General features: G+C 45.4%; 5 protein-coding genes across 5 annotated transcripts; 2 read left to right on the top strand and 3 right to left on the bottom strand.

Moving 5' to 3' along the window:
* Positions 1–32: 32 nt before the first annotated feature.
* Positions 33–2,462, bottom strand: LOC115762148 (augmin complex subunit dgt5). The gene is made up of 5 exons (XM_030704260.1): positions 2,322–2,462; positions 1,986–2,263; positions 668–1,931; positions 415–602; positions 33–334 (listed from the first exon to the last, which is right to left on the bottom strand). The coding sequence occupies exons 1-5, from the start codon at positions 2,414–2,416 to the stop codon at positions 72–74; spliced, it is 2,088 nt and encodes a 695-aa protein (XP_030560120.1). The 5' UTR covers positions 2,417–2,462; the 3' UTR covers positions 33–71.
* Positions 2,463–2,656: 194 nt separating this feature from the next.
* Positions 2,657–3,342, bottom strand: LOC115762338. Its single transcript, XM_030704503.1, has 3 exons — positions 3,238–3,342; positions 3,059–3,181; positions 2,657–3,001 (listed from the first exon to the last, which is right to left on the bottom strand). Exons 1-3 carry the CDS (start codon positions 3,340–3,342, stop codon positions 2,657–2,659), a joined length of 573 nt encoding a protein of 190 aa, XP_030560363.1.
* Positions 3,343–3,925: 583 nt separating this feature from the next.
* On the top strand, positions 3,926–5,950 carry LOC115762081 (CWF19-like protein 1 homolog). Its single transcript, XM_030704173.1, has 8 exons — positions 3,926–3,945; positions 4,014–4,180; positions 4,248–4,570; positions 4,632–4,949; positions 5,010–5,118; positions 5,178–5,506; positions 5,579–5,736; positions 5,794–5,950. Exons 1-8 carry the CDS (start codon positions 3,926–3,928, stop codon positions 5,933–5,935), a joined length of 1,566 nt encoding a protein of 521 aa, XP_030560033.1. The 3' UTR covers positions 5,936–5,950.
* Positions 5,951–5,959: 9 nt separating this feature from the next.
* On the bottom strand, positions 5,960–8,367 carry LOC115762080 (farnesyl pyrophosphate synthase). Its single transcript, XM_030704172.1, has 6 exons — positions 7,995–8,367; positions 7,342–7,436; positions 7,048–7,259; positions 6,627–6,988; positions 6,341–6,567; positions 5,960–6,286 (listed from the first exon to the last, which is right to left on the bottom strand). The coding sequence occupies exons 1-6, from the start codon at positions 8,162–8,164 to the stop codon at positions 6,105–6,107; spliced, it is 1,248 nt and encodes a 415-aa protein (XP_030560032.1). The 5' UTR covers positions 8,165–8,367; the 3' UTR covers positions 5,960–6,104.
* Positions 8,332–10,569, top strand: LOC115762079 (protein kinase 4). Its single transcript, XM_030704171.1, has 3 exons — positions 8,332–8,414; positions 8,504–8,803; positions 8,872–10,569. Exons 2-3 carry the CDS (start codon positions 8,644–8,646, stop codon positions 10,242–10,244), a joined length of 1,533 nt encoding a protein of 510 aa, XP_030560031.1. The 5' UTR covers positions 8,332–8,414; positions 8,504–8,643; the 3' UTR covers positions 10,245–10,569.
* Positions 10,570–10,646: the final 77 nt, after the last annotated feature.

Here is a 10,646-nt window from a genome sequence, read left to right as displayed (position 1 = left end):
TCAAATACTTAATTTTATAATGGCTTTTGGAAAAGTGCACTGGGTGTTTTTTTTTTAATATGATTCTTAACTTAAGACTTAATGGAACCTCCCGCTGTGGCTATGCGATAATATAGATTGAATTCCGATTCGTAGACCGCAAAGTTGGCGTTGTTAAAGCGTTTGCTGGGCGGCACATACTGGCGCAGCGGATTGTCCACTATGAAGCGAAAGATGCGCTCGATCCTGTGCAGCTGATGCTGCGTCTTGTCGCCCAGAGACTCAATGTTATCCAGCAGCTGTACGATTTCCTCGTGCTGGCGACGCGCCTTCAACTTCAAATCGTGCGGATCAACTGTGTGTGGAATGGAAGCGGAAATGAAATAGAGGCTGCAAGGAGCTGGTAGGCGGATGCCGGGCAGATGCTGAGCTTACCAATTAACGTCTCCAAATTCAATTTCATGTCAGACGTGTGCGCGGCAATTGCCGACGCCCACAAAATGCGTTTACGTACTTCCTGCAGGGCGCCCTGGGGCGTTAGCAAATGGCCGGGCGCCAATTGCATGGTGGTGGCCAATTCCTGTGACTCCACGATGAGCGGATTGGCCGACAGCAAAAAGGCGCTGCAAAAACAAAACTAGTGAACAGGCAGACAGACACACGAATATATATGTAGGAGCAGTCATACCAGGCAGGCGGCACACAGCTAAATTTCTCGAGCGGCATTTCGGCGAATGTGTTCAGCTCGAGCAGATGACACGGCAGCGAGGTGCCAGTGCTGGTGGCTGGCGGCATCAACGGCGTGGACGTAGTGCAGCCGGGCATTAGTGTTGTATTGTCGAAACTGCGACGCAGCGTGGTGTCCAAGGGGCTGGAATCGATATCTAGCTTGGTGCTGGAGAACATGCTATCGTTGGCCAGGCTGAAGCTCTCCATGCCCATGAACGACATGTTGCCCACCTTCAATTTGGTGCTAAACAAATGCGACTTGGAGTTCTGTTGCTGTGTGGCCACCTGCATGTCGTCCAGCATGTTCCTCAGCATATTCTTCGAGTAGAGGATTTTCTCTTTGATCTGCGACAGCTGCAGCATGTCGTGCTGTATGCGATTAACGGATGTATTGATTTCGCCATACATCTGCTTGATGGAGCCCAGCAGCAGCTCGTGATTTTCCAGTTGTTTGGCGCCCGCTTCCAGCTCCAGGCGCAGCTGCTCGATCTGCTCGGTCAGATAATCGTTGCGCGCCCGATTAAAATTGCGCATATTATATTGCAGTATAAAATCGGAGATGATTTCCTCGCTGGCGTCGTCGTGGTCACCGTCATCGGCGCTGCTGGTGATGCCATTGAAGTTGTTCACCTTCCTCTGCAGCTCGTCCACAAATGTGCCATAGGCCGCGGCGAAACGCTCCTCCAGCTGAGCCACTTCGTTCTGAGCACACAAATGCTTGGCCACAAGGCCGAGCAGCTCCGCCTTGGTTTTGAGCAGCTTCACATGAAAGTTATCCAAGGGCGGCTTGGATAGCGCCACACTGCCCGTTGCGTCCAGGGTGTGGTTGCTCTTGTTCAGTTGCATTACGTGCTGCAGTTGCTCCTCCTTGAGCCGCATGATCGCATTGAAGAGCAGCACGTTGGGCGTGTTGGCAAAGATGTCGCGCATTTGTGACCACAGCCGCAGCTTGGCCTCGGTCAGCTGTTGGCTACTGTTGCCCTCGGCATTGCAGATGTTGTAAAAGTGTTCCAGCTCCTTGAGCGCCTGCTCCACGGCCTTGCTGGCAAGCTTTTCACTGGCATTCTTATTGCTCAGCTTGACGGGCATTGTGGCCAGAATTTGGACCTTGTTTTGCAGCTCCTGTTCGTAGTTTTTAGTAAGTGACTCCAGCTTGAGCTGCAGTATATGGCATCTGGACCGATGCAATTGCTCTTTGTGCGTGGCGCTAATTGTCTGTATATCTATGGGCGAGATGGGCATATTAGTTTGTGTACACCCTCGAGTGGCTTACTTACTCTTAATTTTAATGGACGCGGCCAGGCTATCATATTCCTTTTTGTTCTCCGCTAGGCGCAGCTCCGATTTCTCCTTGTCCTTCTGCAGATCCTGCATTTTCAGATGGATTTGCAGCTGGCGCGGCAGAAAGCTGCGCCCACAGGCGGGCACCACCTTGCCCTTGTGCTGTTGCACCTGCGCTATGAGTAGATTCTCGCGCACCGCTTGCACATGCTGGCGCGGTTGAACGCGCGACTGAATTTGCACAAAAAGCTGATTTTGACGCGATTTAAATATGCTGAAAACGAACAAAAATGGCGGTTTAGAAAATATTTGTAAATAATCGTGGAACTTACGATTTTAGCGCCTCCTCGCTGGGCAGGGCGTTGGGCGGACAGCCAAGACTGGTGGCCCATGCGCGAAACCCTGTTATCTGTTCATCGAAAGCCATATTTAAGCAAAATGAAACTAAAATGTTTTTAAAAGCCGCGGCCGCGCAATCACAGTTACGCGCATACACTTAAGCAAAACAATGACAGGGCTGTGTCGTCGGCTTGAGCCAATACAGAGCTGCATTGCTGTTATCGATTAACGCTGTTATCGTTTAGCAAAATGTAAAAACTTTATTATGTACACACTTAAATGGTAGCGCAATTTGAACTTAACATATCATAAAATGACGTATTAATTTTTAAGCACCCAAGCCGCATTGAGTGACAAAAGTCTTAGCCAACTCACACTCTGCGCTCTGTGTCCAGCGCTGGGCTGGACAATTCTTAAAGTATTCCATGTATGTGCAGCCTAGCACAATAGCGGCAAAAGGACTACACTTGGGCTGCTTCGGATTAAATTGCTGAATCGCCGCCAATCTTCGCTGGGCCTGTGGCTCACATTTGGTAAACGCTGCTGTCATGGCCTCCACATATGCCGTATCATTGGAGAATTTCATGGACAGATCCTTGCGTATCACTTGCAAGTTGAGCGTCTTTGGCTCCTGCTTATATTGCGCCGTTGTCAGGATGCAGTCAGCCAAGCACTGTGGATCGAACTTTGCTATTATATCGAATTAAATCGGCAGGATTTGTATACTGACGGTTGCCGAATCAATGGAAGGCGGTCCATTATTTTGTTGTCCATTTGGTGTTCCAACAACTTGCTCGGCGCATTTCTCGGCGATCTGGTCTCGGCCTCCATCCCGACAACAAAGAGCAGGATCCTAATATTTGCAGAATATGCAGCAAAATGTTTAAACAACTTCATTTATTGACTTACCACTAGCTGAGGAGGCCGCTGGCAATCAATATTCTGGCCAAGCACAAAGGGGTCATATGCCAATCCAACTAGAATAAATGCCAGAAAATGTTTGCTACTCCACATTGCTTCCAAATTGTATGCTACTCGCTGCTAGTCCAAGTAAACTGATAATATTGTTTGGACAAACAAAGGTTTTTATATGCCTCATGCTAGAACATGAATCGAAAGACTGGGAAACTAGTTAATAGCGTCAGCCACGCAGAACAAATAGCTTTGGCCAGGTTCATTGTTGCAATTGGATGCTATTTGGGGCCAATGTCATATCTAATACCATATTTTGGAACGTTGACATCGAAAAAACGGACAGGTTAAAGTTTCATTAAACATATGCGTTTTCAATAGAGAACCTATATCACCTGCTCAATTTAACAGCAATTTTCGAACTGAAATAGAGGAAGTACAATTACCTGCGTTTTTTTTTTGGATTTACATATGTGTCACGTTTTGAAGGTGATAAGTGCAAATAACCACACATGTTTATGATTAATGGTAATTTGAAAATTTAAATCCGCAACGGTTTTTTTTACATCCTGCGCTTAACAGAAATCTCCACTCTATGTTAATTCGCTGTTATCACATCAGCTGTTATTGCCATCGTTTGAGATGCGCAACTATCGCATTAAAGCAAGAAGAAGCATAAAAGCAGATGGACGTCAACGCTAAAATGTAGATAAGCTATAAACAAAACGTTTATATTTGTTAAATGCAGTAATTAATTAAAATTGCAATTGCAGTTTAGTTGTGGGCGATGTGCGCGGTCGCTTCAAGCAGCTTTTTAGCAGAGTGGAGCAGGTCAACAAAAAAGCCGGACCATTTGAGATTTTGTGCTGTGTCGGCGACTTTTTTGGCGCCGAAAAACAAAACGAAGATCTGATTGCCTATAAAAATGGATTCAAGCACAGTAATTAGAGTGGGTTTCTAAATTAAATAATCGTGGTGGTAATTTGTTCTACTTGTGTGTCACACAGTTACGGTTCCCACTTACATACTGGGACCCAATAAGGAGGAAGACAGGCAGCACTACAAGGATTTGGTGGACGGCGAAGTCTGCACGAATCTGACCTATCTGGGCAAGCGTGGAGTTTATACGCTGACGAGCGGTGTCAAAATAGCCTATTTGAGTGGCGTGGAGGCAGCAGGCAATGTGGCTGGCGAGCATGAGTTCAACAAAGCCGATGTGCAGGCTGTGCGCAACTCCTGCCTGGTCTCAAAAAACTGTGCGACGGACTACAGAGGTGTCGATGTGCTGCTGACGTCCCAATGGCCCTACGGCCTGCAGGAGGGGGAGAACGTAAGTAGCAGGCACTTAGGGTGCAGACTGTTTAATAAGTTCGCTACAATGCACATTCTAGGCAAAGGCTTCCAAGTTGATCTCGTTTCTGTGCCGCGAGATCAAACCACGTTATCATTTCTGCGCCATCAATGGCACCTACTATGAGAGTCCGCCGTTTCGCATACCCAAAGATGAGACCACACAGTTCGAGCTGTGCACGCGGTTTATCTCGCTGGCGGATGTCGGCAACGCCGCAAAGGCCAAATATATATATGCGCTCAGCCTGAAGCCTGTGGATAAGGCGCGTTTACTAGATCTCGTGCAGAAGACGACCAACGAAATACCCTGCCCCTTTATTGGCCTGGACATGGTTGGCATTGTAAACAAAAATGAGACGGTAAGCATGAGAGTACACTATAATTAATACTCTAAATAGATAATTATTTGCATGCTTTAGTCGGAAAGTCGACAGTACTTTTATGACATGGACTCGAGCGGTAATCGCAAGCGGCACAGCGAGGGTGGAAATCGCGATAAGCGGCCACGGATAATGCAAATTGATCAGGGTTGGTTTATATAAATCCTTGCTTGATTGATTTACATATTTGTTTTTCCACTCTTTCAGACAATTGCTGGTTCTGCTTGTCCTCGGAGAAGGTGGAGAAGCATCTGATTATCACAGTAGGCGAGCGTTTTTATCTGGCCTTGGCCAAAGGACCTATTAATAGCCATCATGTCTTGATATTGTCCACCAAACATATACCCTGCGCAGCACAATTGAGCACTGAGGATTGGGAAGAGCTGGATAAATTCAAGACAGCATTGCGCAAGCTCTTCAAGAGTCTGGGACAAGTTGTGTGCTTTACGGAGCGTCATTACAAGACCTCACATCTGATTATCGATGCCGTGGCCTTTGAGGAGGGCTATTCGTGGAAGATAAAACACAGTTTTGAAGTATGCTGCATACGTTTTATTTATTTATATACTTCAATTAAAATAACGTTATTTGTATCTAATTGCTTTAAGGACAAAGCTGAGGAGTTTAAGTTAGAATTTGAGACGTTGCCGGCCTTGACTTCAGCAAAAATGTTGCCAGAAATGGGTCCATATTTTCTAGCAGAACTGCCCGACGACAGCACATTGATAACGCGACAAATGAAACATTTTCCGCTGCACTTCGCTAGGTTCGTAGCATGAGTTTAATGTTCTACTAACAATCAACAAATTGAAATTGTTTATAGGGACGTTTTCTGTTCGGAGAATTTGTTGAATTGTGACGAGAAGGTCAACTGGAAGGATTGTCTGCTGGACAATGAGGAGGAGAAAGCTAATGTCGAGGAATTTCGTAAGCTATTCGCACCCTTCGATTTTACAGATGATTGATTAAAAGTGACGAACAACCGTGAGTTGCACAGTAAAAAATCTCTGTTGTACTTATTGAATATACCAAATTACACATACATGCACACAAGCCAGTCAAATACTATACTATACTACAATATTATTTTAGTCACACCCACTTATGTATGTATTAGATGTTATTGTATTAAGTTTACGAGTCCCGTTGATAGATTTTGTTAAGTATCTGCAAGAAGGTCTGATGCGGCACGCCCCGAGATGTTTGCTGTATGTGCGTTTTGATCATATTGTAGGACTCCTCCTCGAAAATGGCATATGTAGAGGGCAAGCTGAGCTCCTTATACAGCTCCTTAACTCGCTCTACCTTAAGTGGATCTACGAGAACAATAGAATTTAGTTGCAGTCCGGTTTCGATACTCGTTTACGCACCATTTTGTCCATAACAGTCTATCATAATTTGCCTTTGCTCGGCATTGGCGCGCTGCATGGCCACCACAGCGAGCCAGGAGCACTTGTTGTCCTGTATATCGGTGCCTATTTTGCCGGTGACCTCTGGATTGCCAAAGCAGTCGAGGAAGTCGTCTTGCACCTGGAAAAAGTGACCCATTTCAAGCAATATGGTCTTGGACTGTCTAAATGCCTCGGCATCTTTGTAGCTGCAACAAGGAAACAATTATTATTTATAAAATTCAAAAGGAATAACGGCAACACGCACCCGGCTAAATGCATTGCCAGTGCAAAGGGCAGGTAGAAGGAGTAGTAGGCAGTTTTATTATCGACAATTGCTTTGTAGTTTTCCATGGTAAACTCCGACACGCGCTTGTGTGAATTGAGCAAGTCCAGCGATTGGCCACAGGTTGTTATGTACGCGATCTCATGGAACAGCTCCATCAAAGCCACATAGCAGTCCAGGTGGCTGAAGTGTTGCTTGAGTATGGCATACATGGCGTTCTCTATCATGAGGGCATCGTTGATGGCTGTCAGGCCGACATTCTCCACCTTGTGCCAGCACTTTTGGCCGCGTCTTGTTGTGCTGTTGTCCATAACATCATCCGATATAATAAAGAAACTTTGGAGCTGCAAGAGACAACTATAGTTAGAATATGCTCAACTCTATTCCGTACTTTAAGACTTACCATTTCTACGCACCAGCCCAGGTATTGGGCCAGTTTAATGTTCTCAGGCGTTAGTTCCTCGGCGGGCACCAGGTTCTTGTAGGTGAGCACCGTCAATATGCCACGGTTCTTCTTGCCACGCGGCACATTGTATTGCAAGACCTGGGCAAACCATTTGGCGGCATCGCTGCAATTGTACGCCTTTGTCGCATTGGTGAGGTCACGCACTACGTCTTAGAATATGATAATATATACATATATGCATTTGTTTAGTATTATTATGCTAATTAAACAACAACTAAATGCGCAGCTTACCAGGAAACACGGCCATAAAGTCGCGACTCTCATCTTTTGAGACTGTGACGCGCGCTGCTATGGGCACCGAATGATTTTGTAGTGTAGATAAAGTTCTGCAACGGGAAACCAAAACAAAAATAAAGTTCATTATTTAACAAGTACGACATGATTGGTGGGGAGTAACCGACTGCGAAATACCCTGAACCCAGCGCCAAGTCTCCGAATGCACAAATATTCTAGTTTACCGCTATGCATACATACGAAAACACACATACAGGCATCCTCACGCACACATACAAGTACACCCACACACACATATTCAAGCATACTGTCACACATACACATACGCTTGCTACGTTTTTACGCAGCGGGAGTGCTTCCTCTTGATTAACTTTGGTTTTCATAGTTCGATCTTTATACTCTGGCTATTTCGACCCATCTCGTCGTATCGTATGATATGATGCTTCCTTCCTCCTCTCACACAAATTTCTAAAAAAAACAGTATACCTTTTTTTCCCATTTTAAATGAATATGCTAGAAACTCTGCTTGGAAACTGCGGCAACAGCTGTTTGTGGCCTACGTGACCGCACACTTTCACACTTTAGGCATCGGCCCACCCCCCTGCGGACTTGTAATGTAAACAACTGGGGTAACGGTAACTCATACAAACCTGGTTGTTTTCTTCAATTTCTGCTCATTGACCAATTCCGTCGGCAAACCATTTATTGTGTCTACAGATTTGACTTCATCGCTCGTGGAAATAAACCGACGCATTACGGCGGAACATTGTAGAAGCCGCTGATGCTGCTGTGGCAGCAACTTCTGTGCTAGCTTGAACATGTTAAGTTCAACTATTTGATACAATTTAATTTTTTGCGGCGTTATTTAAACAGTCTCGATAAATGTGACTATGTTCTATTCTTAATTTCATTCAGCACTCGGCTAGTGAGTTTTTGAATAATTTAAAGCAGCAGCACTGAAATTCGTTAACAATTTCAGTTTACGCTCGATTTCTTTTAAAAAATGTTTAATTATTGCGCACTTGACACCAATGTTTTCTTGTCGAAAGTCGAAAGAACTTGTGCGACTGGTAAGTGTGACCGTTGTACGAATCAGAAGAAGTAAATGAAAATTTCTACAAATACCAACGAAAATACATAATTTATATACTGTCATTAGTGTTGCACGATAATGTATCGATTGTTGTGACCTTCGATACTTTAATCAATAGTAGCTCAACGCTGTTGCTCATCCCTAAATCGCCGAAACAACTGGAGCCCAGGCAAACAAAAAAAGCCGTGATTTTTTTCACGTAATTTATGTACATCATGATGGATGAGCAACTAATTGATGAAGTGGCTCAGCACGGCGTCATCTACAATCGCCAAAAGTATTATCTAAACGGCAGCGTCAGCGGCGGCAAGTACGAAACCAAGGACGAGGCCTGGCAGCTCATCGCACTGAAGCTCTGCACAGACGGTAAGTCTCAACACAATTTGCGCTAATTAGCTAAGTAAACTTGATAAACAATATTGTTTGCTTGGCAGTGGAAACGTGTAAGAAGCGCTGGAAATATTTGCGCGAGCGATATGTGTCACAGCGCAAACAGGGCGATCCACCTGTTTACGAGCACCTGTCACGTCCGTATTTGGAGAAAATGAAATTTCTGGACCAGCACATACAGCCGCGCAAGTCCTACCGCAATGTGCCCAACTTTCTGACCTCGCCGCAGTCGGCAAACAGCTCCAATTACAGTGAATATAATGTGGACTCCAAGTCGAATAGCTCACACAAGAATATGTCGCATTTCGCGGGCGCTGGCGCCGCTCAGAATCATCATTACCACCAGCATCAGCAACCGACGGATCAGAAGCATACAATGAATGCGCTCAGTACAGCTGCTGCATCGGCGCTGGAGAACGTTAATGGGCAGGTTAAGATTGAGGCGGAGATATTTAGAGACTTCGCTGCCGCGGTGGCATCGCAGCAGCTGCAGCACATTTCACAGTCACAAATGCAGCAGCAACAGGCCGCTGCTGTGGCCGCCGTCATGGCCGACTCCTCGCAGGGCTACCAAGAGCCGTATCGCGACAGCACCGTGGGCTTAAATGCCGCACAAAATAGCGCCGGTAGCACTGGCGGCCTCACCTCAACGTCTTCGTCCATGAAGTCGCCGCTGTCATCGCCGCTGACAGGCATTGTAGGGGCTGGCGGGCAGGAGGAACAGCCTGTGCCAGCCGCTCAGCAGCCAGCGGTACATTCCTCATCCAGTGTGACGGGAACGGCCAACAGCTTACAGATGCAAGCGCATGCCTTTAGTCATAAGTCCAACGACGATTTGCATTCCTCCACGTCGAGCAACTATCACACAAAGAAGCCGCGCGTGCAGCTGACCTCAAATGGCGCCAGCCATGGCCAACATTCCAGCAATGGTGGCGGCATGTCCAATGCAAATGGATATTTTGGACACGACAGCGACGAGGATTCGGATGACAATAGCAATGACTTAAAGGAGTCACAGAGCATGTTGCAGCACGACAATCACTATAACAATACGGTTAACATGCAGCGCAGCACGGCAAATGGAGGTGTCAATAGCAACAACAATAACAATAATAATCAGCAGCAGCAACTGCAGCAGCAGCAGCAGCAACAGCAGCAGCAACAACAACATCAAAACATGTTTCCATCGAATACAGATTTCCTCTTCCAGCTTTACCAGCAGCTGCCCCAGCAAGCAGGCTCTTCGCATGCCTCCAACTTTGGCAAATTCCAAACGCCTCCAAATCCGCCCAGCATACAGCGCTCCTCGGAGCATTTGCTGGGCGAGCTAGTAACCACGGAGCTGCTTAAAATGAACAAGGATCGTCGAAAAAATGTGCAAAAAAGAATATTAGAAATACTCTTCTTTGACGATTAGGCGGGCGTTCAGTATTAAAAGGGTCGCTTGTACATAGTGTATAGATTAGATTTGAATTTAAGTTGATCATAGATTAATCATTAAGTTAATGCAAAACAGTTTTTAAGTTGTCCGTTTGGTCGTGAACCCACCATGGCATTTGAAAAGTCGTTTAAGCCACACTTTCCATCTGTGCTAGTCATGAACTTTAATTGACCAACATTCAGTTTGATTTTAAGTTAAAAGTTTAATGTAATTTATCAAGCATATATATATATATATTTTTTTTTTAAAGGAATTCCTGTGTATGGTATATGTCCGTGTATACCTAGTATACTTTTCCAAGTTAAATTAAAACAAAAGTTGTAATTTATTCATAATGTTTATTAAAGTGTACACGATTACGTATATGTAAATATGTCT

Source organism: Drosophila novamexicana, unplaced genomic scaffold (assembly GCF_003285875.2).
Source record: "Drosophila novamexicana strain 15010-1031.04,08,12 unplaced genomic scaffold, DnovRS2.1 tig00000564-arrow-pilon, whole genome shotgun sequence".
Lineage (NCBI taxonomy): Eukaryota > Metazoa > Arthropoda > Insecta > Diptera > Drosophilidae > Drosophila > Drosophila novamexicana.
This window is presented reverse-complemented; position numbering and strand designations above follow the sequence as displayed.

Bases quoted from the DNA above. Each gene is read 5' to 3' on its own strand.
- LOC115762148 (XM_030704260.1), bottom strand. From the start codon at position 2,416: ATGGCTTTCGATGAACAGATAACAGGGTTTCGCGCATGGGCCACCAGT. The intron at 603-667 runs GTATGACTGCTC...TTGTTTTTGCAG, and splicing joins AGCTGTGTGCCGCCTGCCTG to CGCCTTTTTGCTGTCGGCCA. The intron at 335-414 runs GTAAGCTCAGCA...TTCCACACACAG, and splicing joins GAATTTGGAGACGTTAATTG to TTGATCCGCACGATTTGAAG.
- LOC115762338 (XM_030704503.1), bottom strand. From the start codon at position 3,342: ATGTGGAGTAGCAAACATTTTCTGGCATTTATTCTAGTTGGATTGGCA. The intron at 3,182-3,237 runs GTAAGTCAATAA...TGCAAATATTAG, and splicing joins AGCGGCCTCCTCAGCTAGTG to GATCCTGCTCTTTGTTGTCG. The intron at 3,002-3,058 runs GTCAGTATACAA...TTCGATCCACAG, and splicing joins CTTCCATTGATTCGGCAACC to TGCTTGGCTGACTGCATCCT.
- LOC115762081 (XM_030704173.1), top strand. From the start codon at position 3,926: ATGGACGTCAACGCTAAAAT. The intron at 3,946-4,013 runs GTAGATAAGCTA...TTGCAATTGCAG, and splicing joins ATGGACGTCAACGCTAAAAT to TTTAGTTGTGGGCGATGTGC. The intron at 4,950-5,009 runs GTAAGCATGAGA...TGCATGCTTTAG, and splicing joins TTGTAAACAAAAATGAGACG to TCGGAAAGTCGACAGTACTT.
- LOC115762080 (XM_030704172.1), bottom strand. From the start codon at position 8,164: ATGTTCAAGCTAGCACAGAAGTTGCTGCCACAGCAGCATCAGCGGCTT. The intron at 7,437-7,994 runs GTTTGTATGAGT...TTCCCGTTGCAG, and splicing joins AAATTGAAGAAAACAACCAG to AACTTTATCTACACTACAAA. The intron at 6,287-6,340 runs GTGCGTAAACGA...TTGTTCTCGTAG, and splicing joins AGACTGTTATGGACAAAATG to ATCCACTTAAGGTAGAGCGA.
- LOC115762079 (XM_030704171.1), top strand. From the start codon at position 8,644: ATGTACATCATGATGGATGAGCAACTAATTGATGAAGTGGCTCAGCAC. The intron at 8,804-8,871 runs GTAAGTCTCAAC...TTTGCTTGGCAG, and splicing joins ACTGAAGCTCTGCACAGACG to TGGAAACGTGTAAGAAGCGC.